The sequence below is a fragment of the Prinia subflava genome, chromosome 2 (genome assembly GCF_021018805.1).
Source record: "Prinia subflava isolate CZ2003 ecotype Zambia chromosome 2, Cam_Psub_1.2, whole genome shotgun sequence".
NCBI lineage: Eukaryota > Metazoa > Chordata > Aves > Passeriformes > Cisticolidae > Prinia > Prinia subflava.
The window spans coordinates 30010273-30038236 of NC_086248.1; the positions used below are offsets into that span (position 1 = coordinate 30010273).

The 27964-nt window shown below is 34.5% G+C and overlaps 1 protein-coding gene across 1 annotated transcript in view; it reads left to right on the forward strand.

Moving 5' to 3' along the window:
- Positions 1-27964, forward strand: part of RIMS1 (regulating synaptic membrane exocytosis 1) — a 298872-nt gene that overhangs the window by 193622 nt on the left and 77286 nt on the right. Inside the window, exons 15-23 of the mRNA XM_063389461.1 lie at positions 1578-1737; positions 2221-2346; positions 6339-6401; positions 10150-10263; positions 10728-10817; positions 16145-16228; positions 20233-20310; positions 22452-22523; positions 25430-25542. Coding sequence (XP_063245531.1) covers positions 1578-1737; positions 2221-2346; positions 6339-6401; positions 10150-10263; positions 10728-10817; positions 16145-16228; positions 20233-20310; positions 22452-22523; positions 25430-25542 — 900 coding nt within the window. The remainder of the gene's footprint in view (positions 1-1577; positions 1738-2220; positions 2347-6338; positions 6402-10149; positions 10264-10727; positions 10818-16144; positions 16229-20232; positions 20311-22451; positions 22524-25429; positions 25543-27964) is intronic.

Genomic DNA, 27964 nt, shown 5'->3' on the forward strand with positions numbered 1-27964 from the left:
TTTCTGCAGCAATCCTGGCTCATGAATCTCCATGGAAGTCCTGAGGGAGCCCCCTTTTACTTCAAAATTTGTACCCAATCCTTGTCCTGGGATCAGGGAGATCCTCATGTTTTTTTATAATTTTATTACAGAACATGAAACATTTTTTTTTGGCAGGTAAGGTACTGCAGCATCAAACAAATCAAAACCTGCAGAACATTGGTGTCCTACTTTGTTAAAAGGTTGACAAGCCCCAGTAGATAGTTTCATGCATTTTGTCAACTTTTAGAGGCAATTAGGATACATTGGTAAACTCTTACACATTTTGGGAAAAAAGTATGAAGCAGCTAAAGAAATTATTAGATGTCATTGAATACACGATTGAGCCTAAAGCAGGCTCTGTATACAGGGCACACTTTTAAAAGAGGGATTGTTTGTTATTTGGTAGAAGACCATGGAAGAACTAGAAGAATTACACAAATTACATAAAATATGAAAAAAACCCCAAAGTTAAAACCCTGTAGTGAGATGTATAAAAAGTGCAATTTATTTAATTTTTAAATTTTTCCAATTGACAATTGGGTGAAAAAACCAGTCTTTTCCTGCATGAAAAGATTTCTGATATAGGTTGGGTTTAGCTGAACAAAATCATACATTACAGTAACTTTAATGCTAGACAAATTCAGAAAAGAAGAAAAATTGTTATTTTGATACCGAAGCAAGAATTTGTGATTAAAGGACGATTTAAGGGATGACTCTCTATATCATTAAGGGATTTTCTGTTGAGGGATTTTTGTAATCTCATTTAAATGTCTGGAAATGAGCGAGTGAAGTCTGAGCAGATCTCCTTAGGCTCTTTGGGAAAGATAACAGGTGCCTTTTGAAAGCTGTTATCTTACAGAGCTTCGTTGTCTGTTTCTGGATGGGAGTCAAGATGTATAACAAGGCAAGGAGTGTGTTACATAGAAAAAGGCACAACAATATTGAAATACTGAAAATGTACTAACATTCTACTGATTTTTTTAATCCTATTTAAAAATACTGTGAGAAATGTTGCCACATAGTCATAGTGTTTGGAAAAAATATTCTGCAGAGTACGCAACACCCAATATTCTGTACATTTTACTCTAAATCCTAATAGTTTTTTAAGTAAGTGGCTTTGGCCAAGTTCTTTGTGTTTAACTGAAACAAGAGGCAGAAAGATGCTTTATATATGAGCAGCCCTATGTGAATCTGTGCTGCTGTATGCAAGCATGGTTTCTCCATTTGTTAGGTGAGGTAAACCTGCACTGTTTAGATTCCTTTCAAATATTTTTAATATACACAAAATACCCAAAATATTCTTCCCCAAGTGAGAAAACTGCTTCACATTTTCCAGTACATCAAAAAGTCTCATTTTTTCAGTCTCTGTACATGTAGACATTTAAAGGTAATGCTAGTAATTTATTCTGCATGATACATCGGGATGTACAGCAGCTGAATGATGACCTGAAAGTTGTGTAAGCGTTTGGATACATGCTCCTGGAAGACTAACCATCTGAGTTCTTTCTAACCCCAGACCTTTATTCTCTAATTGCCTTTTGTTACCCTCTTGCCAGTCGGTTATAGGTCTAGCACTAGAGAAGGTAAATCCACAACGCTAACTGTGCCAGAACAGCAAAGAACAACAACACATCATCGTTCTCGTTCCGTGTCTCCTCACCGTGGTGACGATCAGGGCAGGCCCCGTTCACGTTTACCAAATGTGCCATTACAAAGGTAGGCAGCACAAGTGAAGCTCAACGTGCTCTCACGTTTCTATAGTGTGTCATTATTAACTTTTCTCTTGTTCAGGAATTTTTTCACTATTTTAAAGCTTGGGGTTTGTATCTAAATTTAGTGCAGTATTTGAACTTGATATATGCTTTTATTAGTCACTCAAGAGCACTCATGGGATGAATCGTAGCTTTGTAAGACTTATCTCTTTTTTACTCGTATTTTCTCTGTGATTCATTATCTATGTACCATAACTAATACATAGGTTTGGAAATTTTTTTTTCAGTTGATGACCAAATCTTCTATGAAACCACTTTAGCATATTTATTGACTAATAGTAGCATGTATAAATTGCATAATTTTAATGGCATTCTTTCAGAAATCATGTATTAATAGTTTAAGATTAAAAACTTCCTTCGACCAACTTATACTGTGATCCATTGTTATTCATGAGGAAACATTATCATACGTATTTCTGCTTTTCAGGAGTTTAGATGAAATTCATCAAATGAGAAGATCACGTTCTCCAACTAGACACCATGATGCCTCCAGAACTCCAGTTGATTACAGATCCAGAGAGATGGATAGTCAGTATTTGTCTGATCAAGAAAGGTACATTGTCAGCCTGAACGTGGAAAAAAGTTTAGAAACGTCTTTGTCAGTTTGCCTAATTTTCAAGTTTTCATTAGAAATGTGTCTGATAGCAATGGGGAAGGGAGATAATTCATCCTAACTGATAGATTTAGTGCCACTGTTAAATTATCTATACCTTTTTTTTTTGGTAAAACTGTGTACTGGGTTGACAGTAATTACAGGTATCTAGACAAATGATTCTTGTCTGTTTGTCCTAGATATTCCCCTGCTTTTTCCTAAATAAAGCCCAGAGATTTTTGCCAGAAAGCCATACATCTTCATGTATGCCCTAGCTCTTCTTGCAGTGTACCAGAATTTACCAGTTGTTCTAGCCAGCAAAATACCAGATATGAATTCCTCCTAGCTGGGAGTTGGATGCATGCTGGTTTGAATTCATATGCTTATAAATTTTGGACATCTATGGGTGCAGTCTCCCAGCATCTTGTGTAACATTATGTTGAACTTTGTAATTTACCCAGGCATAGTATGGATAGTTGCAGCGCTAGTTGTAAATTTTCAGTCTTAGATATGTGTGACACATACACATCTCTCCCTGTAATACACGGAGTGGCTACACTCAAAGAACACTTGGCCCCTCCTAGTAGGCACTGTTTTCAGGTGTCTAGGAATAATATTCTCATGAAATGGAAGAAATTAGAATTTCTGTGTAGTTTATAGCTGCAAAAAAAGGTTAGAAAGGTATTTCAGCTCAGCAGTTGTCAAAAATAATGATGACGGCCACACAGATTATCAAGTTTATGGCATATTGTTTACTTAAAAAAAATCATATTGCTAGACTATAATAGCAAATTTACCATTCGGATAAGATCAATTGTCATGGTAATGTCTTGATTTTTTTTTTTCTTGGCAGTAAGTATCTACTTTTAGAACTGAGTATAACAAAATCTCTCCCTATAATCCAGTAAATTCAATGCAGAACATACATTTCATAGTGATGTGAATACATGTAAAGATTAAATCATAAAAATCTCTGGAAATCTTCGGCCAGTTTTGAAGCAACATAAAGACTGAATAACAGATGGCTCTTGCAGTTAAGCTAGTTTAGTTTTCTATATCGTCTTGCCTGTTGTACTTTTGTAGTAAGGTAACATAGGTGTGGGAATTAGCAAATTATCTGGTACATTTAAAATTCAAATTTATAGGCAAGTAGTGTGTACAGAATTGACTAAGTTGGATTTTTGTACTGAATTTTCTTTCAGAGGTGAATTAAAATTGTAGTCAGATTTATAGTTAGGCTAAGTCAAGTAACATCCACTTGTTGCAATTTTTTCTGTTATTTATTTGGGCAGTGATATGTTCAAAAGATTCCTGAAGATATTTATTGAATAGATTTCTTACTCATCAGATTTGAAGAGAAAAAGGCTTTAAAAAGTAACTTTTGTCAGTATGAATATAGACAGTTAACTGTCTAGAAATTTCTCCTTTAGTAAAGCCTCAAACATCAACATAACTGGTGATATATGCATGGATTAGGTTTGGAGAGGAGCTGGGTTTCTGAGCCTTTCTTGGGGGTGAGCAATGGGCTGCTGGATTTGTTCAGAGTCTTCAGTTCTTTTCAGTGTTCCCAAAACTTTTTTCGGAAGTTTAACGATCAGACATGAAGGATGTACTGAAGGATGTGGATTATTTGCAGGATTTAAAGATGGGTCCGTGCACCTAGTGTCCTCGAATAATAATCTTGTCTGCAGTGGTCACCTTTTCTCCATTTTCCTTTTCATATTTCCCCCCAGATTTCATCAGCTGTGAAGGCTGTTTAATTCTGGCAGGTTTTGCCAGTTTTCAGTACAAAAGAATAGCACCATGTGCAAGATCCAAATCGGGTTTTGTTAAGAAAGATCCTCTGTCACATCCAAGATTTAAAAAAACAGACAACTTCCTTAAATATTGTGTGTTAGTGGCAAGAGTAGTGTAGATATTATGTGTGGTACATTTACTGTACCCTTCATCTAAACAAGTACATTCACAGAGATGTCAGATATAAACTTGGCTTGAAAGCTGAGGAATTACCTGATAATTGCATGCCAGCAATTACAGCTGCTGATTAGTTTCAATAGTTTTCTCAATGATCTGTTACTGGTTCAAAATCAATATTAAATAATAATATAGGTCTTCATAAAAATAGTTGCTACCACTCTCTTACAGAAGCATCTGTTGCAATAAATTTCCTGTGGAACTTATTTGTCCACTTCAACAGTTTTATATATATTTATATACATATATACACAAATATAAGAATATATATAAACTGTTAAGAAAAGCTTTTTATTAAGAAATCATTGTCTAATTTTCAAGAGCATGGCACTTTTTTTTGGTTTGTTTGTTTCTTTTCTTCCTAAGTAAAATCTATTAATTCTGAGTATAGAGAACGTTTGTTTGAGAATCGTAATCTCTACTTTAAATGTCTCCCAAACCAGACTTAATTTATCAGAGAACTACATATTCTCGCAATGTTGGATTCTTTTCTCTTGATGGAGTCGTTTCTTTTTTGTTTTTAACTCGAAGATTTCATGGTGGATTTGTTGTTTTATGTCACTTTTCAGTATGACTTTTTTATTAGTGTTTGCTTTGGGTCAATTACAATAGATACTCTTTGGTACAGGAAAAGTAAATCTTAACAAAGTATCCTATGATTTAATGTGGACTTTGCATCTACTTTGCAACTCTAAAGAAAATAGTAACTTTTTTCCTAAAATCCATAGTTGTTTGTAATTTGGAAACATGCATATAAATTCTGTCGGTCCTCTGAGCTTGTGAATAGAAATTATGCTTAAAAAGAGGATTTAAAAATTCAGTTATACTCTAGTACATATTGTTGCATCAAGCTAGTGGCTACAAACATAATTCAATCTTACATGACTTGCAAGCCATTATTTCAAGCTGCCCAGCTTAAAATTTTAGATAAATAATGCCTATAGTGTATCAACGAAATAGATCATTTTATAATGGCATGAAGTGTGAAACACATTGAACAACTGCTGCTTTATCTGTTTTGTAATATTTTCTCTCTTTTTTTTTTTTTTCTGCCATAGTACTTCATGGGATTCCCTGCTTCTTTTAAAATTAGCATGTTTCCATGAAGCTTACCTTTAATTTCATATTTTCAATGATAGGAGTTTTGGAGCTTGGTCTTTCTGATTGTGTTGAAGTGCATAAAACTACAGTCTTAATTCAAGGGATATTGCATATCATAGTCATATTTACCACAGGCATAAATATGCATTAATTTTACCATCTTGCTGGCTATACTCTGTGTTTGGTTACAGTATAAGAAAAATAGAATCGATGGCTGATTTTCCTCAATTTGAAAGAATACGAAACAAAAAGTCTGATGGCTGATTAGCTTTTTTGTTTGTTTCTTTGGGACTGTCATTACAAAATACCTTTAAGAGCTATGAGTCAGAATTTATATTTGGCCAAACACAATATTTCAAATGAACATATATTTTTGATTTTCCTTAAAGGATGACTGGTTTTTCTTCCATAAACCAACCTGCACTAAATCATTGTCAAACCTTCACTGCTTTTACATGTATGATTTTGCAGCTTAGGAAGCCACAAAACCCAACACAAAACAAACAACAAGCATCTTTCTTTTTTTTCCTACAGCAGTTCTCCATTAATTAGTTAATGAGAAAGAAGATTATTAGAAAACTGTATCCATTTTATGTATTTGTTTTGTTATGAAGAGCTCTGGAAAAGTAATTCTGAATTTTAAAGAAAAATATCACAGAAGGAGGTGCCACACTAAAATGAATTTGTTGAAAATGTAGTTATTACATGCATTTTTTGACTCATATTTTTTGAGATGTGCAGTCTTTCCAGACTATCTATCTGGGTGAATGCTTCTCATTTCTTTTTATGTTTTTGTTTGCTTATCATTGGCATAACCCATGTCATCTAATGCTTCATAACTGTATCTGTTTCACTCACCACCCATCCTGTCTGTGCAGTGAGCTTCTTATGCTGCCCAGAGCAAAGCGAGGAAGAAGTGCAGAGTGCCTACATACCATCAGGTAAATACAGGAATGTGGGAGTCATGAACACACCTGGCTAGTTGTCCATACTTTGTGTGCCCAGTGTTTTTTTTCCCATGGTGGTATTTAGTCCCAGTGAATAAAGAACTTCCAAGTCCGTTGTGATCCAGATGTCAGTTGTTCTTTTTTGTTTGTTCTAATTCAGATTCAGATGTGTGTGTCCGTTTTTGAACCTCAGTAGTAAGGATTAAAGGAGTTGAAGAAACTTCGGTTTTGCAGTTGTATTTTGTGATAGATTTTCTGTCTAGTCACAAAAGTCACAATCTCCCAATGCATGACAGCACTGTAATAATTTCAAGCTTTGGTTTTTTAGTTGGTTTTGTTTCCTTTTATTTTGATTTTTATGTTTATATTACAACTATGCACAATTAAACAATCTTTTCTTGTTGTGACACCTAATCTTGTGCTGATTTAGTCATTTGCAGAGGAATAAATACTGATTTACAAGGGCCTACTGGAAGTCCCATATTTGAGGTGTTCTGTATTACTTGTTTTGCATCTAAAAATTGTTCTGTAAATCAGATCCACATGTAAACTTTGTAGATTGGGTTAATCTTCAGTATTCATTAATCTCTTGTTCCAAAGATTTGAGCTCCCTGTCTTAAAATTTTCCAGTGTTATGAAACTAAATGGGACTGAAATATCTTTGTCTAAAAAATCAAAGTCTGCTCCCCCAGCTTTTTTTTTCACTGTGTCTGTTAACCTAGTTAAAAATCCATGACACTGTGTAGAACATCTTTCATTTTCAATAAGTAAAAATGTAGGTTGAAGTTAAAGTAGTTAACCATTCAACTAATTCAACCAGCTAGTTGTCCTCCGTCCCTTCAGAATCTTGGTGTTGATGAGAGTTTTGTGTCAGTGCTAAATGTTTAAAATCATCAAGTGTTAAGCCATATAGTCTAGTGCCATTATTTGTTTGTTTATGTAGGATTTTCTCTTGCAAAGTACTGTTTATTTTTTTTAATGCCTTCATTTGCTTTAATTTTCATCAACAAATTTGACGCAGTATTTAAGATACTGTGATAGTGTTCTGTTATAAAGCAGAGTAGTATAAAACTAATAAATATGTATGCTTTCAAAAAGATCTGCATTAGTGAAGCTGCTAAATTTTTATTATCAATAGAAATATTTTCATTCTCATACTTCAGCTAGAAAGATTTCTCCCTCAGAATTTTAGGTTTTAGGATTTAATAATCTATTTAACTTCTTGTTATTTTATATCTGTTTATTGTCAGATAGTAGCAATTTTTCCTTGCCTCCTTCCCGCGTCCTTTTTGCTCCATCTTTTGTAGCTTCACCCTCTTCCTGCCCCCAGACCTGTGCTTTCTCCTTTCCATCTTAAGGATTATGACTGTCATTATAATTTTTCAATGACATTGCTTAAAGTCTCAATTAATGAAGTGCATTATAAACTTTTGGTGGACTTTGCCCAGCCATTAGCTTTCCAATAGTTTTACAAATCTACCAAACCAGTCTGGTCACAGCAAAAAGTTGCGTAAGGACAGTGATAGCGTTAGGCAAGAGCTACTCTGAATTCAGAGCCTACAGCCCTCTCTTGCCTTTTTCTTTATTCCAGTTATTGTTATTGTATATTTATTATCAAAAACCCCAACAAATCCACCCTTTAAAAGTTAAGTAGTGTTATACTATAAAGCAGGATGGTACTTTTAATAATGTATTGAAGGTGAATATAAAAGCAATAGATGACAATAGCTTGATCCTTTTAAATTTAACTCTGAGGCTTGTACACCCAATTCCAAATAATACCCCCAAACTGGCAACATACATTCTTGAAAGAATAGTTTTGAAAACAATCTCAGCAAAATTTTGTTCTATGCCATCTTCTGTCCTTTCTTATTTCTAGTGACCCGACATTTATTCATGTTAGCAATTTTATAAGGCTTTATCCTTGTTCTCTAGGCAGCTCGCTGAACAACGGTTTAATTAGTCGTTGAGACATCTCCAGCTTAAAATGGGAAAAATGTTAATGGTTCCATGTTAAATGAAAGAAATTAGGTAGTCCAAGCTAGAGAGTTAAGATATATGGTGAGTTTAATGCACCAGTTTGGAATCCTAGTACTAGCTGTCCATCCTCTCTGTATGGAATTATTGACTAATGGGTTGTCACATTCCATGGCTTAATCACCCCTACTATATTGGTAATATCTGCTCAAGTGCTGGGATAGGCCTGATGACAACCATTCCTTTATTCCTCCTTTGCAATGTTCCAGTGGCCTCTGATAGAGAAGTCACCAGTGGTGACCACTAAACCCATACAAGAAGGGTCAAAGCTTCTCAGTTAAATCCCTCAGGGTTTTACAAACACTTATATTTCCAGGCAGAGAGTTCATTCATCTGTCTGTGACACAGCCAGGTTTCTAATGTTGATGCTGCTGTGTTTTAGTCCAAGGCTTAACAGGAATCAAAATGTCCTATCAGGACAGACTGTTCTTGATGCTGCAAAATCCTCAAGCCTGCTGGTTCTTCTCCTAGTAGTTCCATAGTTTTACCCTAGAAGAGTACGTGGAAAATTGTTAGAATGTTGTTATTAACCTTTAGCCATTAAATGAGCGTAATTCCCATTCAGCAGCCACTGCCTGCCTTTAATTTTTTCCCTTGTTCATTGGGTAGAGGTGGCTGATAAAATAAATATTTCCTTCTTCAAAATCTCTGAGAATATTTGACAGTTCTCATGTAACACCTTAGTGCTGCTGTGCTAGCTGATGTAGTACCTCTCCTAAGTTTATTAGCTTATAATTAATAACATTTAATTACTGCTAAATTTTGAAGCTGACATAACTCCACTTTCAAAAGACTTCCACATTCAAAAAAGCCAGCTGCTAATACATCTGTAATTAAATTTTTGATATTATGTATCCCTGTTTTAGCAAGACTTTCATGCTTAGCTACTGAAGAGGTTAAAATCTCTGAAGGTCTAAGTCAGGCATCAGTAAGAGAAATAAAGAGCAAATTTAATATCAACTTAAAACAGTGTGTATATTTCAATTAAAAGTATCTATAAATGGAGTATATATTACTTCCATTTCAAGAAAACATCTGAGCTGTACTAGTATAAATTTGTGCACTTTATTAAGAAAAGTGTTAATATGACATTTTTCCCCCAGATAGCTGTCACAGTACTTCAGAAAAACATATATGAGATATCTACTCCTACAGCTGTACAATAAAATAGAATTATTATGCATTTATTTTATGGTCATTTATTTTATGGTTCTGGTCAGTCTTGCCTTGCCTTTACCTGTCTTTTTATTTCTGGAATGTTTTTGTGTTGTCCTGTGTTCTTTTCTGACCCACCACATTCAAGAAGTTCTGTTAGGCACTATAAAACATTACCACCCAAGATGCCTTTACTAGAAAATGGTACTCATTGGAACCTGTACAGGTAAGAAGTGTTTAGAGTCCCCTTTACGTAGTTAGCTTCTTTTTAAAAAATAAATAGACCTCCCTTGTTAAAGACAAAAATAACAAAGCATTTCCTACATTTCTGTGACTGAGAGATAAGGGATAAAATCCTAAAATAACTTCATCTAGTTGTTTAAATTAACACCTAACTAAACCAAACTACTTTTTATTAGTTGGAGTTGTCATTACTGTTAAAATTATATGTTGTATGTTTTTCTTTATTACATTCTTTTGTTTATGTATGAGATTTCTGTTACATGTTAAATTTATTTTCACTTTGTTTAAATGATTTTAATTTACAAAGCTCAACTCTTCCTGCATGTGCTAAGACCAAACCCGTGATTAGACAGGATATTTCACTCCTTCATGATTGCCTTAACTTACGAATAACGAAATTTGGACATGATCTACTGGTTAGGTAAGACACTGAGGATTAATCCCCCCACTTGTTTGGTACCTAATATGGATTTTGCAGAATAAATGAGCTTCACTGTGAAGGGATTTCACATGACATATAGTGGATCACATTCTTTTTTGTTGGCTTAAAACTTATTGCTGTTAATAAGGATATAACTTTATTGTTTCGTATTTCTCATTCCACTTTTCTTACAAGTGGATGCTGTTCTGTCTCATTCAGTTTTAAACATTTCAATGATATTTGCAAAAAAGTTTCTAGCAGCTTTTTGTTTGCTTTTATTTTCTAAACCAATCTCGACACTATCATCCAGTCAACTCTTTTATGTTTTCCTTAATTAAATCATTGTGATTCTACATTTTCTGTAAAGAGAGCATTATTTTATGAGTTAATATCTAACATTGTATTCCTTTCTTTGTTTTCTTTTTCTTTCTCTTCTACCATTGGATGCAATGCACTGGCACTAGTGAACTGCAGCCCTCCCTTGACAGGGCTAGGAGTGCTAGTACCAACTGCTTGAGACCAGATACTAGTTTGCATTCACCAGAACGAGAAAGGTATAAAATAAAAACTTATGAATTTCTTGTCATCTGTGCTGGTGATCCTTACAAGTTTTGTTTTTCTTCATATGAGTATTCCACATTCTCGTACATTCTCGTCTGCTTTGGTATTTGTAGACATTTTTGCTCCTGTATTCATGTATGTCATGTAAATTGTGTGTTGGAGTTTATAACTGCTTCTGGCTACTTCTGTTTTAGTTCAAGCTGATGTTCATTGTTTACAAAAGTCCTCAGTATGCTGATAATAGCATTGCAGTGTTAAGTATTTTGAAACTACCACTTGGTTGTGAATCTTCATCATCATTTGCTAAAAAGCATTACATCTGTTTCTTGCTTGTTCTGTGGGCTGCTAATAAAGTGGTGGCATAAATTAGAAAGTACAGCAAAAGTCTCACATTTCAAACCAGAACTGTATCAGTACTGATATATTTTTTACAAAACAGCCAAACATCATTGCTTTCTTTAATCTGCTGTATCTGCTTTTGCAAGGCAGATAACTGCATTAAGGTTTTTTTGCTCTGATATTATGTTAAGGTTCACATGTGTCTTAAGACATGTTTACAATTTAAATGAAATATTATTGTATCACATACATTGTGCAGGCATGTTATGGATGCTTTCTGTACTTTTACAATTACAATAACTTGATTCAAAATTTTAGGTGAATCAAATACTTCTGGTGTAAAAAGGGTGATTCCACAAGAGAACTTTTCCTCAGTACCCATGTTTTTGGCTAAGAATTATACCACTCAGAGTCAGATTTTAGGCTCACTAAGGGCAATAATAGGCTCCCTTTGAGTAGGAATAGGACAGAATTATGATTTCATCTGTGCAGTATGATTACAATTTAACTAGTAGATAAATAGTGCTTTTTCAGTCAATACACAGTGTGGTGATTGCAACAGTTGTGTTGTTTTCTTTATTGTGGGACAGGACGTGAGAAGAAAGGCACTAAGAATGCACTTCCCTCTTTGAGACAGGGTTTTGCCTGAGTTTTTTGTTTATAGTTTTTCTTTCCTTTCTCCCCACTTGCTGCTGCTCTTTGGTTGGAACTGTGCTCTTCTTAAGTTATGCTCTTGTTGCAGAGAAGTGCCTAATGTTCTGCTGAGGTATCCCTGATGGAGCTACAGTGGTTTATTCCTTTTTAAATCTGAGCTCAAGATAACATGAACATGGTTATTAATACAAAAATATTCTGATGTAGAGCCACTTAGAATGAAATAAAGATATTTTTTTAGGTCTTTTAAAAAATATTGTTACATCATATTAATAACTGAGTGTGTACATATATACAGCTGCCTTCATCTACAAGCAGTTACTTAATGTAACTGCATATAAACATGAGCAGTGTGTTCTGTACTTACTTCAACATTACACCCATCAAGTTGAAACAGTAACTTATAATTATAGACCATCCAGTAAAATTTTTATGCTCAAAACTACATCTGTCCTTATGTGAAGTAGTTCTATTATGTCTTTAGAATTCATGTTCAGCAACCTCTGTCCACTGTGCACTGTGCAGAATCTGTATCATTTTACATGAGCTCCTCACAAAGTAAAGTGTTTAGTCTGTATTAATGGCCTCTGTTGCTACTAAACATTGTGGTTTTGCCAAATCATCAGTGGTCTGATCAGATCTAGAAAAATTGTCCATCACTATGAAAGTTTTTCCTTAGCTTTTGGAACTCTAAATTGGAGGTTTTAACTTGGGATCCTTCATTTCCTTCGTTAAGGAAATTTATATCCAATTTTTTCTTGACAGTTTAATTGAAAATAATAACATATGTGTGGCTTTGGCAGAGGATTTTTCTTCATTTCTTGTGATGTAGAAGATTTTCCTATGCAGCCCAAATTTTGGAGGAAGATTTTATATTGATACATAAACCACACCAAATTAATCTTTTTATTTTGGGGAACATAAATTTTAGATCATTTAATTCTCCTCTGTATAATGTGGAATCTTCTTACACTTGAACATTTGGTAAGTCATCAGTTCATGTGATGATAGAGGAGTCTTTAGTCTGAAGAATACAGAATTTAGTTAAGGATCTGTAGAAAGCATTTTGGTTCTGTGCTGGACCAGATGAGAACAAAAGATTTAAAATACAGAAAGGCAAGTTCACCTTAAGCGGTAGGAAATCTCTTTTGAAAATAATTAAAATTAAACACTAAACACAATAAAAAATGCAATGTAATAGACAATATGGAAAAGGTTATGTTCAATACTGGAGACCTAGAGGAGATGAGACCCTTGTCAGGTCTAGAATTGGTCCATCAAAGAGAAACACTCAAAGGTTTTGTGAAGTCTGATTCAGCAGTTTATCAGTTATTTGAGAGACTTATGTTGAAGACGTTGTTAGTTGTTTTAATGTAGTTACTTCTTCCTTCTCCCTTCCCTGAATGACAGCATTGTAGATTTTATTTAAAAGTCTAGACTTATAAATACAGTTTTGTATAGTTTCTTTAACAAAATTAAGAATACACTTACCTATGGACAATTATGTCTACTTATTCCCCCTAACCTTTTGACTCATGAATTATGAATTAGATGAATTTCGATTCATGAATTCTGATTCATGAATATGAATTAGATTATATTTGAGAACAAGAATAAACCACTTTTTAACAAAATGGTAGTGTTATAGAGGGATGGACAGTAGAGCCCTGTTTCTCTCTGTCACTGATTTGCTGGAAACAGTTTTGATCCTTGAACTTCATACGTCATTCATGTACTTTGGAATGGTCAGAGTAGTTACTGGTTTTTGAGACACTGCTTTGCCAGTAAAAGTCATTCTATTGACTCACTTAGCCAGCAGAAAACTGTTTTCAGCTGTATATATGAATTTGTGATATGAAAGTCTAGTTTGTTTTAGTATAGCAGAACCAAAACAACAATGAAGACAGAATTCCTTTTCTCCTCTTATAAGTTTCATCATTTGACCAAGTAATGTCCATATAACTTGACTGGCAAACTGACCTTGCCTTGACACAGGCCATCTAAAGTTTTTTGTTAAATGGACTGATTTTGTGCAAAGTTGAATCCTTCATATACTTCTCTTTTGCACAGTATACTCTAGGACATTCAAAAATGTTGATCCCCTACTAATACCTCTATGCAGTTGCACCATGCCTGCCTTTTTTTTTTCTCTTCCCACCATCTACCCTCTATTTATTCCAAGCTGTTTTGTTAATTAGTTTTTTTCCAAAATGATTCTGTAGTTGAAGTTTCTTTCATGATCTGCAAGGCATCTTTAAGTTTATAATATGTTCTCTATGGCCATTGAAAGTGTTTTTCCTGCTACTCCTTCATTATGCTTTGGGTTTTTTCATTATTATCCTTTTCACTGTGTCTCAAAATTTCTTGTTTTCCCCTTGTAAATTGGGTGCTATTTCTTTAGAATGGGAAAATTTCTTTTCAACACCCAGTCTCTGCTCAGGAAAACACCCAGACATGAGGTTCAAGGGCAGATTCTGAACTGATTTAGGAATGGTTTTTCATTGTAATAGCATGTTCCCCAGAGTGATTGAAGATTGCAGTCAGTGATATTTAATAATATGTAGTGTGGCTATTGTTTACCCTCTAAATTTCTGCTGTTGCAAGCAGTTGTTGTATGTATTAGCAGTTAGCACAAGAACACTTGCACTGATTGGCACCTCTGGCATGCTTTTGGCCTGAGACATCACTTAGTGGAGATGTGAGCAAATAAAACAGCCCAGGAATTAGGTCATGTATAAGGGTCAGCAAACCTGCAAAATACAACCCCACCACTGCATTAGATTTGTTCTGAGGTGCTTCACTGCAGTGGGAGTCAAAACAGGATCTTTGCCATCAGCTGGTCACTACAAGAGACAAAGCTCAACAGTTACTTGTTACCTAATCATAAACAGACCCCAGGGAGGTTGATCCAATTAAAGCTTGCCCTGAATTCATGTTGATTGTATATTGCATGCCCTTAACAGTAATGTCGAATACTCTCATTTCCATTTAAAATAAAGTACAGTGAAATAACTGCATTAGGTCTGTGACATACTGTCTTTCTGGTTCTTTCCAACCATGTCAAAAAATAGGTAGTTACATGTTGGTGTTGTTTGTGGCTCACAGTCATTCAGCATTCAATCAAAGGGAGCATGTTCTGAAAATTCCTACTGAATTACCTAGTTAATTCTAGCAAATGCTCTTTAATATCTGTAGTGGATATCAGCATATTAAGGGCTTTGACTGAGTGCACTGATGCATTAACATTTTCTTTAACTCTTGCTTTGGAGAGACAAAGAAACTAACTACTAACAACCTATTTGCTCTTAAAACATCTGAAAGACCTACCTAATTGTTCAAATAATGCTCATGTCCCTGAAACGTTTGTTATTTGCATGTTCCAATAATCAAACCCTTTCCTTATTACACGGACTGGAAGAATGCCTCAGAAAGGGAAATATTAGATACTTGTGCTGAGTTTATGGAAAAATTTTGCTACTTGTCAATAAACCAGTTAGTTTTGATATTGTAAATTGTTATACATACACTTGTTGCCTTACAAACACGTGGCATCCCCAAAAAAATGAACAATATAGATCTATAATATAGTAAATATAATTCTAAATTGATTGAGTTTTTTCAGGAAAAAAATCATGTAGTACACCAGTTGTCATTCTTAATTCAGGTCCTTTTTGTTGATTTTAGTTGTGTAACATAATATACTGGCAGGGATAAAGAGAAATGAACAGAAGAGGAAGCTGGCTGCGCACACTTTCAGTATATGTTTTCAAATTATGAAAAATGACCCCAGTTCTTGTACACAAATGTGTGTATCTTAGTTTTAGTTAAATAATTTACTTGCATTCTTTCAGTGTATTCCAGAAAAGAGTGACTTTATGCCCTAGAACTTCTAGTATAATTAATAGTCCTACATTTTTACTGAGATCACATTTTTCCATGTAAACAGCTAGGAGAGATGGAATTAGCAAAATACAAAGATAATGACCTTCCTATGGTCTTTAAAAGTCTTTTCTAATTGGGAATTGCAGCTTCCTACACAAATGACAGGCTTTTAGGTAGTCTAGCAGTTGAGACTATTTGAAAACTTAGTAGCACACGATATAGAAGATTTATCTTGGTCTAAATTGTGCATCTTTGGGCACACCTTCTCTTCATTTCAGATGTAGTGTATCTGCATTAAGCAGCCTTAAGTAAAGTATGCTTGGGTATTAAATCACAAACTTCCATTACTTTTTGGGGTATTTTTCCAGTCCCAAATCCCATATATTTAATTTTGCCACAGACTAAATATCGTATTTTTTTCCTGTTTTATTGAACGGGCAAACAGGGGTAGATGGTCCCCCTCCCTAGAGAGGAGACGACCTACTAGTCCCAGGATTCATATCCAGCATGCATCTCCGGAGGATGACAGGTACTAGTCAGCTCCTCCCAGCTGAAAAATGGTTTACTGCATCTTGCACTCTCAGAGGAGTACACTGAAATTTAGAAGTGTGCATATATGTGGAGACTTACCTCCAGAAGCCCAAAATAAAACAGCAGTTTAGATATCCATCTCTGCATTTTGTTGAACTGTTATAAAGCACGGAAGAATGAACATCTTATCAAGTTTTCTGTTTGTCTGAATAGTCACAAGACAGGAAATATGATGTCTGATACAACAGGACATCATCTGTGTTAATGTTCTTTAGTTTGTTTTTACCTGCCTCTGTAAATGGTGCTGGTGCTTTCACTGTGGTGCTTTATAATGTGATAAATACTTGTTGTCGAGCATATTCTTGTGTACATGTTTGTTTTCATTGGTTTTGGTTTTGGTTTTCCTTTTTTCAACAAACTGTTTCTAATGGGAAAAAAACTCACAGGCTGATATGTTGGAGGTCTTGCTAACAGTTTCTAGTTCATGTATGTAAAAATTGGCACTGTTTGTAAATTCTGTCCAAATCATGATGGCCTCCATGGAGCAGGTTTTCCTAATAAGGTAGGTTTTGATTATGAACAGCAGGGCTCTAAATTGATTTTTATGCTGAATATCACCTATGATTAATAGAAGCACCTTTGTTTTTTAATTCTCATGAGCTTTCTAGTCACATGACTTTTGGTGTCCCATTGCTTTGGCAGCAGTATTTTTTTTGTTATTTTGTTTCCAGATAGGCTTTATTTTAAGCATACATTGTAACTTATATTTAAATGCAAACTCAAAATTTTTCTTTCAGTATTTTGTATTGCAGTAAGTCACCGGATACAGATTAATGTGGATATAGATTAGTGTAAATACAGGGTAATGTAAATAATCTGTACATGAATTTATGAAGTTGCATTTAAAACTGTAAGACTGAAATATCAGTGGTACCAGTCCTGGCCTTCTGCTGAAGTCTATCCACAATACTGATATTTGTACTGTGATTTATCTTGTTTGCTTGATGCTGGAAATATTCCACTCATACTAGGTGGGAAGAGTGTAACTGTGTGTGGGTAGTATTTCTTTTTTTTTAATTTGAGTTAAACAGCATTATACATTACAAAATTAAATCAGTGAAACATCATTTCAAAGCTATCCTCCCTTACAGATACTGCATTTCCGAAAATTTTGCCAACACGTCTCTTTGATGGGACTATAAAGCTATTAAGAGTTTACAAATGTACTTTAAGTCTTTTAGGCATTTTTAAGTAATTTTGGTTCTCATTTTTTGAGTTAATGGAAAGATTGCCTTTGACTAGAGAGTATCAGACTTGGAAAAATCAGTGAAATGAGGTTTTCATCTAAATACTACCATTCTCAGTGCCAAATAGTAAGCCTTTTTATGTCAGCTGAAATTTTGTGGAGAAAGGCTGAAGTCATCTAATACCCACCGGCAAACATTTTACAATGAAGAATCTGTAGGATATGGAATCTGTTGTAGGAAAGTTTTTGAGATGGATAAACAGCAGTCCCATTTTCTATGTGAAATAGGTGCCTTCTTGTGTTTGTAAGTCTTGCATACAATCTGGTCACCAAAACCCCATGATGAGCAGTCAGGCACTGATGAACACAGAAGGAATTTAAGATAACCTCAATGCTGACGAGTGTTTGCAGCCTACCAGTTCCAGGATCTTCTCCGACATTAAGAGAAGTTCTGAGAACATTGAGTTTTTTGCATTGCATATCTGTAGTGAGGGAATCAAAGGTGATTTACCTTTGGTCTCTACTCTGTAAGTTTACATTTGTTCTGATTAATTCACATCCTTATTGCAGTGGGCCAATACTACTCAGTTCAATAACTAAAGTTTGTTGAAGATAGGCTTGTATTAATTTGACAGTTGAAGTAGTGGCTGTTGGGGAGTGACTGATGGATCAGCAGGGATAAAAAACTAACTGCTTATCACAGCTTTTGAATTACATTTCACAGATTAATTGACTTTAACAGGCTCCATCTTACTCTTCATTTAATTACATTACAGATTTATATTACAAATGGGTCCAATTTGCATATAGAATGCAATCAAGACCAATTTCTGAACACATTTCTTAAATCTATGACATGCACTATTTCTAATTTAGATAATTTTTTTTGCCACATTGCATTTATTTCTAATGGTTATTAACATAAATTCTGATAAAACTTTTGGCAAGATTGTTCTTCTGGAATTTGTTTACTTGCCATATCAGGAAGATGTGACTCCTTGACACGTTGATGAGAAGAAGACATGAGTTATGTATTATTTCAGTATTAAAATTTTGCAAATTATGGTTAGTATAATGTATTTCTATAAGATACTTCAAAGGATAGTTTTTCTATGGAATTTGATAGCATAATTCCTTGAAAGTTTTTTTTTGTTTTTTCTATTAGAAAGTCTAAATGCTTAATGTCTACAGTGTAGACAGAAGGGTATGTGGGGAACTGTGAAATTGTAACTGATGATAAAAACAAGGTGAATGAAAGCTGACCATTTAACGGTAGCTGAAATTTGTTTTTCACACTGTTAGTGAAAAAATCTGCACATAGTATCGGCATATAACCACCAGTGGATAAAACAAGCCTTTAAAAAAAGGATTCCTTATATCTTTTAATTTAAAAGAAGTAGCTTTTGTCACTCATGCATGCATATGTAAGAATGCTTGTCCCAGAGTCACCTGAAGCCAGCTGCAGAGCAAGGGCCCTCCTGGTACTTGCAGGTGCCATGCAGATCCAGCCTTTAGGAAACCTTCAGTAAAAGTCAGGAAGCATTGAACATGACATTCTTGGTGGCTTCAAGGCTACGTAAAGTAACCCTCACTGCCAACCACTGAGGGCTCTTGTACAAGACAGTAATAAATAATTTAAAAATACTGTACACTGAATTGTATAAAAATGTTAAGTTTTCATTTCAGAAGTAATAATTTTTAATTTCAGTAGGAATGTTGTAAAATTTCTGTGTGTAGATTTGTTAACACAAATCTGTTAAATATCCTGAGGCACATAGAACTTTGGAACATGAACTGTAAATAGCTTTTCTGTATATAAAACAAAATGTAGTTCTTGTCTTTATATAATATATATTGTTCATGGAGTTGGTGTGAAAGTTGGAAGATTTATGACCTTAAGAGAGAAATTTTAGCCTTTCCTGACCCTAATGGAGGTATAGATGCAAATATATTACAAAAGTTAGATTATTAGTGGATCACAAATTTTGCTGTTTTCTCATCAAAATCCAAATTTGTTAAAAATTCCATTCATAGATCTCATAATATATTTAAATCAAAACTAATAATAAACCAAAAGAAGAATAATATTTTTGCCAAATTGAAAGCTGTGAACATATTCTATGGTATTTTAATTTAATTTTAATTTTAATTTAATTAAAATACCATAGAAATTCAGACATATTCCTGTAACTTCTTTATTTTAAGAAATCTGAGTCAGTTATTCTACTTTGCTCTTGTATTATTGCTAATTGTTACTGTAGCAGATTGTGTGGCAATAGAATTTGAAGGTTTCATAAAAATACATGAAATTAGGAAATTTACTTGCATTTTCAGGAGAATTTCACAATATTATGACAAAATATGCATCTTTACAGGTTTTTTATATGTTTATATATTCTCAAGAAGAATATATATTTCTATTTTATAGTATATATTTATAGTTTATATATTCTCAAGAAGGATAATAGCACCTGTTTAGTGCTGCCATTCAGCATACAGAGTATAATGGTTTTTTGAAATACTATTGTGGCTTTCATTCTATAATTCATTACATCTTAGACTGTTGGTCTTACATCTAAAATTTTATAGTGTTTGGAATAGGAAAATGAGAATAAAATACAGCTTTTTTCAATAGTGACTTAATGCTTTTTATTTATATGTTTGACTGCATGTCTCCACCTTCACTGCATGTGACCATCTCTCTGTTTCTGCTCATTCCGTCCAAATTCACATCCATGTTTCCAAATATTGTGAAGAACAAGGACGCTGGAGTCTTGCATTCCAAAACAGGACAGTGTAGACCACCTAAGTGCTAAACCTGGAGCAGCACAGAGGTATCCTTATTTACTCAAATCATAGATCAAAGTAAATGAGGTATTGGTTGTAGAATATTCTTCATATGCTCTGCATACTTTCACACATTTTCTTTTTAATTTTTTCCCTGGTTTTATGTACAAATGTTTTTATGTTTATATGCATGTATATCATTCATGGATAATATTTTTTTTCTCCTATGATTAGGAAGTAAATCGGAGCATGGTGAGCTAATGGAGATGTATACAGCATCATCTTAGCCAGAGGGAGGAAACAAAAAGGAAACTGATTTTAAATAATTTCTAGTATGTGCTGCTCTCAAGGACATCCCTGAGAGCAGAGAAATAAGTGTGCTCAGCTCATTAGTGCTGTGTATTACTGTGTTACTTGTCACAGCAAAGCACATCCTGCTCTTAGCTTTTCCATCCAAATGAAATCACTCACTTTGTGCTCTCTTTCTCCATTGTATGCAATGTCACAATCTAGGCAAGCAACATAAGGAGTAAGAGAAATTAAGCCCCAAACAGAGCCAACTAAACAGAAAATGGACAGGGTGACATAATTTGAATGGTAGTGCTGCTGCATACAGTGGATCTAGCCATAACTTTAAGAACTTTGCTAACTTTGTAGGTTTTAAATAAAGCTGCAGCATTTAATATGTGTGTTTTCCTCTGTATACACTTTATATTTGTCCTGGTAAAGGAAAAAAATTGAAAAACAAGGAGAATATACAAAAAATAAATCTGAAAAAAATACATTGAAGACAAAAGGGATTTCAGATTTTAATCTGACATACTACTTGTTTGAGAAAATACATTTTTTAAATCCAGAAAGCATCAGGTAATGACCTCTGCTCATGCAGATAGTATTTTGTATTTTGCTGCAGTGTTTTCTTTTTTGTGGAATCTACTGCATCACAATAAAATGCTCATCAAATATTGCAGTGGTTAAAAATAATGAAAATCTACTATGATTACATTCTTTGGGCATAACTTGGTGTCACAGCTGTTTAGGTCTCTTCCAGTTCAAGCAGTGGATTACTTTTTATAAACACAAAGTTTTAAAAGAAAAACTTACTATTTTAAATATTATTTTTGTCTCTGTGTTTTGCCCACAGTAATTTATATAGTCTAATATATGACATTGATTGTATTATTGCAAGATCTTGCATGTATTAAAGTTTGTCAGCATTTCTGGTCTAGGATTGAATAATCGTCACTGTCTGCACTTTTTCTTCTGGAAAAAATAATAATATTGATGATTTCCTGAGGTTTAAAATAGTTAATCCTAATGTGTAAATGCTATCATTACTATGGATACTACAGAAAATTTTGGAACACAAGAGTTGCAGAGATTAACATATTATATTTACAGTCCTGGGTAAGAATGGTGAAATGTGACTTTACATTTGTTCTTATATGTAGACTCCTATTACTCTTCATTGTTCTTATTTAATATCAAAGTGAGATTTTCTGAGGTAACTAGTGCCTCATTATCCAAATATCAGATGAATTCTGCAAAAGATTTGTGTAGGAAAGGGGTGAAGAAGTGAATTGATTTCTAACTTACTTATATTGACTAGGAAGAAAATAGAATTGGTGTAATCTGTTTCTTAAAACTTTAAAAGGTAATCAATGAGATTTTTTGAAAAAGTAAGTATTTAATAATATAGTGACAGCCTTTCTAAAATCTAATATGACACAGTATTTCTTTTGCTTTTGAAATTTAGATTCAAAAGCAATTTTTAAATCTATTTAAGCTGCCAATAGTTTTTGGTTCTTTCTGCAAGGTTTTTTTCCTGCTGTGCACTCTGAACTTGTTTCTCATGCTGTTAAGAGATGACTTATAAGGCTATGAGGAGTCATTGTTTCTAGTCAAATGCAGGCTGTGAAGTTGAAAAGAGTTGCAGGCTCAGTCAAGATTAATGTTTTCTTCCCTGTTTTGGTACCTCATAAGCTGCATGCAGTGAGCCTCAATCAAGCCTAATTAATGCAATGTCTCATACACCTCAACTTCCCCAGCCTATTTATGATGATAGTTGTCACTTTCTCATCTGTCAACCGTTTCTTTTATTACCTTTATAATACATGAATAAATAATCTTCATATTTCTGTATTCTTTTCTTCTTTGTTTATTTCTTTTCTGACATGTCACTTCACAGGCAGTCCAGAAAAGTGGAAAGATATAGCAGCCAAAAACAAACTAGGAAAGGCCCTGCAGCTGAAACAGAAAGGTAGGAGTGTTGATTGATGTGTAAGCATCTCTTATTATCAGTCTGATTCCAGAGTTTGGAATATACCTCTAAAAGGACTTTTATAGAATGTCTATGACAGTACCAAAAGCTATGTTGCCATAGTTTACAGTATTATATATTTTGTATCTGTATTGTTAGCACTTTGTTGCATACACACGGAATTTTTCTGTCATTCTCCATCATTGCAGATAAGCTCAATGGCAAAGACTGGAAGTGCTTTTCTGCACTATAACACTGATTCTTCTTCAAAAAGTCCTTATTTTACATTAACTTTGAAGATGAAAAACCACAATGGATTATATAAATAGATAGGTAAAACAGATAAAGAATTCAAAATGTCTCAGATCAAATGCATTTCACTTTAAAATATAAAGAATTTAAGATGCAATTTGAATCTATCATCGCATAAAGTTAATATAAAGACTGGAACTTTTTTGTATTAATTGGATTTCTCTGAATTTGTATTGTCATTATATCTTTTAACTTTGGTGTTACAGTAGTTTTGGGTTACATATTCAATTCTTAAGAAATAGTGAAAAAATGAAGATATGTACTGAATAGTACATCTAGTTAAGTTTTAAACCCTGTCTATCAACTGAAATAAGAGCAGTGAGGGGGGATGAGATCCTACCTTTGTCAGAAACTGATTTATGTTATTTTGATTCACAGAGGTGAAATGTACCTCTGTTTACATTGTGAGAGCTTTAAAACTTCAATGAACAACACAGGCATCTCTATTTTCAATGAAAATGCACATTATGTAGCAAAACCTCAGCACTTTAGTTTTACTGCTTCCAGTTCCTGATCCAAAAGCAATGGCTACATTTTCCTTGGGTCAGATGACTTGTCACAACAACCCAGTTGCTTTTTCAATCTGAGTCAGAGAGATTACCTAAGTGATGACTGAAATCCTTGCTGTGATTGAATCAGGGACTGTTGTGCCATGGAGGTTACTAAAACCCTTTTTCTCCGCTGTTTTTTCTGACTCCTGAAAAGTAACTGATGTCCAAGGGGTTTCGCTCTTGGTAATTCAGCAATGAACCCAGGGAACAAGAGCATAGGGAAACATGAATTGCACTGCTTCTTTCTACATCTCCACAGAACATGTAGGCTTCTGTTTCCATGAAATGATTCACTAGTATTAGATGTGAGACAAAAATGTTTCAGTAAGTCTGAATGCTGTTCAGTATTCCATCATAGATGTAATATTGCACTAGTGCCAGAAAGCTTCGATAATAGGACAGGCAATGAATTTTCCTGTCAAATATTCCCAGGCATTGGGAAGGTGTGCCTGGAGCTAACACCTGAACAGTCTCTTTTTGGCCCTGATGTTTTAGGGGTCTGCTACCCTGTCTTTCTAGAAGGGGGCTTCCAGCCCCACGAGTGACTGAGCAGCCAGTCCTTAGGGGAGAACAGCACACTCCTCCAGGTGTCAGCCACACCTGGTGCTCTGTACATCACCTGGCATCCGAGGACTTGGCACAGCCTTCTCCACTTGTGACAAGGCTGCTGTTGTGTGTCTAGCACAGCTTTCATGTTCTGCCTCCAAGGTTTCAGTGTGGTGGAGTACTCTGAGCACACATGGCACAATCAGTCTCTCTGGCACCGTAGATTATTTTCTCTTCAAGGTATTTACACTTCTCCCATATCCTTTATGCCACCTACCTTCACCATCCAGATGGAACTTCTTCCTGATGAGTTAAAATAGTTATGCAAATAAGGATTAAAAAACTGGCTGTGTCTCATCCTTCCATTGTTGTGTTTTGTTCTGTATCCACATGAAGAATATCAAAGTATTTTTCTTAAAGACTGTGCAGAAAATCACATGTTGTTCACACAGCTAACTCTGATCTTACAGGCTAGGAGAAAGCTGATCTACCTAGGGAAAGCCAACAGTACTTTGAACTTGCACAAATGTGCTGCTTTAAATTATGAATTATCTACTTGCAAGTGGATAAACAGTGCTTATCCACTAAAGTGAGTGTGACATTACTGTCACACTCACTTTAGTGGATAAGGCAAGGGCATTTCACAGGATGCTCTCCTCAGCAATTTGCTCCTTCTTATCTTTGTTTTACTTTCTTAAACCTTTTCCTTATAGTTATTATAGATGCCCATACTTGTTTTAAATGTCAGGGTTCCAAAGGTTTTTCATGTGTTACACTCAGAAACTGCATCTGTGAATAAGCCATCAAGTAGCCAAAATGTTCTGAAACGGTGCTAGCTAGAATTCAGCCTAAGTGATTTAGGATATTTACTTAGATATGAACATAAAAAGTCTTGTGCATGCTTTCCATGCATACACGGGTACTTGTATGGACACACACCCTCCCTTCCCCTACCCCAATACAAAGGTTGAAGGTATTTTTTCCTTTAAAAACTAATGCTAGCCTTTGGAAATAGATACTTGCTCTCCAGTGGCTTTGTGCAATTATTGCATCAGCACAATGGGAATACACAATTTAATAAAACATAAAAGTGGCATTTTATATTGCCCTTCTATGAGTGCAGGAGTATGTATATAAATTGTGAGTAATAATAATAAGTGGTTCTTAGAGAACTGCTTTTCATTTGTTTTTCAGTATTACTTTATCAAAAAATACCCCAAAATGACAAAAAATCCAAACCAGAACAAACCTACAAATAAATAAATTAATTAAACAAAGAAAATAATATCTCTGTAGCTGAAGGTAGTTAGAGAAATTAAATGTAAGGCCTTATAGGTTGACTAGGGATCTAGACCCAAGTGATGCATATGGCATAGACCAAATGCTAGCTTTTTCAAACTCATATTCAGTATCTGCAGCCTTATTTGTGTTTAAAATTCAGAATATGAAACGTCTCTCCATTTCCCTAATTCTGCTTTTTCTCAATTTCATTTGCAGAACGCATCAGCAAGGAAGTCCCACGCAGTCTCCTCCTGCAGACACCTCCTTCAGCAGTCGTAGGGGAAGACAGCTACCACAAGTTCCAGTAAGAAGTGGCAGTATAGAGCAAGGTATCAAATAATGAGCTTGTGATTGCTCAAACTCTTTGATTTCCTACCTTTCTTTACTTTAAGTCTTCTTGCATAACTACATGTCCATTGCTATAATTCTACCAGCAAAGCAAAGGAAGAGAATGAAAGCATCTTTGTAGTTTGGAAAATACAGTGACATTTGACCAATGGGTTATTACATGTGGTTTAATTACCTTACTTTTCTAATACCTTTTCATGTTTAAATTTCCTATTAGAGTTGTGGTAGTTTCCAACATGTCTAGTATGTTATCAGCCTAAATGAAAAAAAAAAAAAAAACAACCAGGGGCAAGGATTTTGACAGTCTTACTCATTTCTTATTTTGTGGTTTATATTTATTGTTGTGCATTATTAACATAGATTAATAGCAAATGTCACAGGTCTGTTTTCCTTCTGGAGTTCATGGTTAAGTGAAAAAGAATGAAAACAATTGTCATGGGAAATGTGAGAGTACAGGTCACCAGTCCTTTCTTGCTTAAGAATCAACTGATCAGGCAAAGAATGCTATTCTTTTCTGAAAAAGACAATGTATACCTGATGATTATGGAAGATGTTTGTTACATACTGAGATCAAATAAGGATGTACATTGCTGTTTCCTTTTCTAGCAACATACTACACACAGAAAATGAGCTGTTACGGTAAAGTGACGTGGCACAATGGATAATATTTGTACATTCGTATTTTCTTCTGTGTTCAAAAAATCTTGTTTTCTCATTAACTACAAGCAGCTACTGAGATTGACACATACCTCAAGGTTTTCTTCTTTGTGGAAATTAGAGGAATGCTTATAATGATGAAATACTGTAATGCATTGCAGAACTATTAGCAGATCACATTCTTGAACAGATAATGTTGCTGACCATGGCCACCTTATCATGACAGATTACCAGTGAGGTTTTCTTGTATGATGGCTTGCATTAATCTGCAATCAGTTTGCATTAATGTTAAGGCTTTGAGATGTGATGGCATGCAAACCCCTCCAATTAGCACATATAAAATGTACTCTTGTTTTATAAATGTGTTTATTGTGAATGACTAATATACTGATACAAGTGGCTTTTATTAGCTTTAAACTTTCTATTCAGGTCCTCTCATTTTGTAATGACTCTAGTACTGTCTGAATTACAAACTAATTACAAACTGCATTCAGAGTTTCTATTTCTGCATATTAGCAAGTTGAGACCTTTAGAGGGAAATGTAATAAGTAATGAATTTCAACTTTCTTCCATATTTCTACTTCAATTTCAAAACTTGGTACAATATATAATGATGAATCAGCTTTAATTTAATTTTAATTTGGCTTTCCTTTGCATCTTGATATATCATCGTTCTGCTGGTCTTGGTAACTGGTGTGTGAGAGCAAAATACCTTTTGTTGAAGGCATTGGAAATGAATGTAGATCTTACCATGAAAATGAGTAGAAATGGGTTGTGTGTGGAAGAGGAAAGAAAAATGGGAGTTGAGCAGAAGCCAGAGCTACTCTAGGTTTATAAATTTGTTGATACCAGGAACACTTGTAAAGTGCTGTTTCAGTGAACTCCTGTTTACACTTGTGCTTCATGTGCTTGCGCCTTTTACATAAAACGTGTGGGTGGGATGCGTCGTGGTTTGCTTTGTTGATACAAATCGTGCCACCTGTGTCACTGTGGCTGTTTTGCAGCTCATGGAATCAGTGGTTAAAGAGATTTCCTTCTCTACACAGTACTTTGGTTTCGTCTGAGTGACTGACTTTGCTTCTGAAAGGGAGCTTTTCTTATTTTACCGACGTTTAATGCTCTGTTCAGGCTCAGAACATATTTGCAGAGGAGTACTAAATTGAATAGATTTTATAAAATATGTTGAGAAAATTGTGTCAGTATCTGTTGAAATACATGTGCTAGTATATCTAATTTAATACTACTGTTAGGAATTAAATTCACTAAGGCCGTAAGACCACAGTACTTGCTCTGATTTACAGTACCAGATTTTAATATTAGTTTCAACTCTGTAATAACCTGTCAAATGAGTACCAGGGTCAAATGTAGTGACCAGAAGTTATCTGACCTTAATATAGTACTGAACCCAAAACATACTGAGTTCTTTAAAAGATTTACATTTCCTGTGCTTGGAACTGGAGTGTGTCCTTAATGGTTTAAATTCACAGTCACTGTAGATACAGATGATGTCAAAATCTAGTGCAATATCCAAACGTCATTGGAAATATTTCAAAATGCATTTTCTTCCTATATTTTGATGGTCATTCTGACGTCATGTGTTTCAAGGAAAACCTGTATGATATGCCATAAAGTATCATTTTTATAGTAAAGTTCTTTACGTCCCATAAAAATCCTGTTGTTTTATGAGAGTCATATACTCATCTAAATATATATATCTATGAATCTATGAAATATATACATATATGC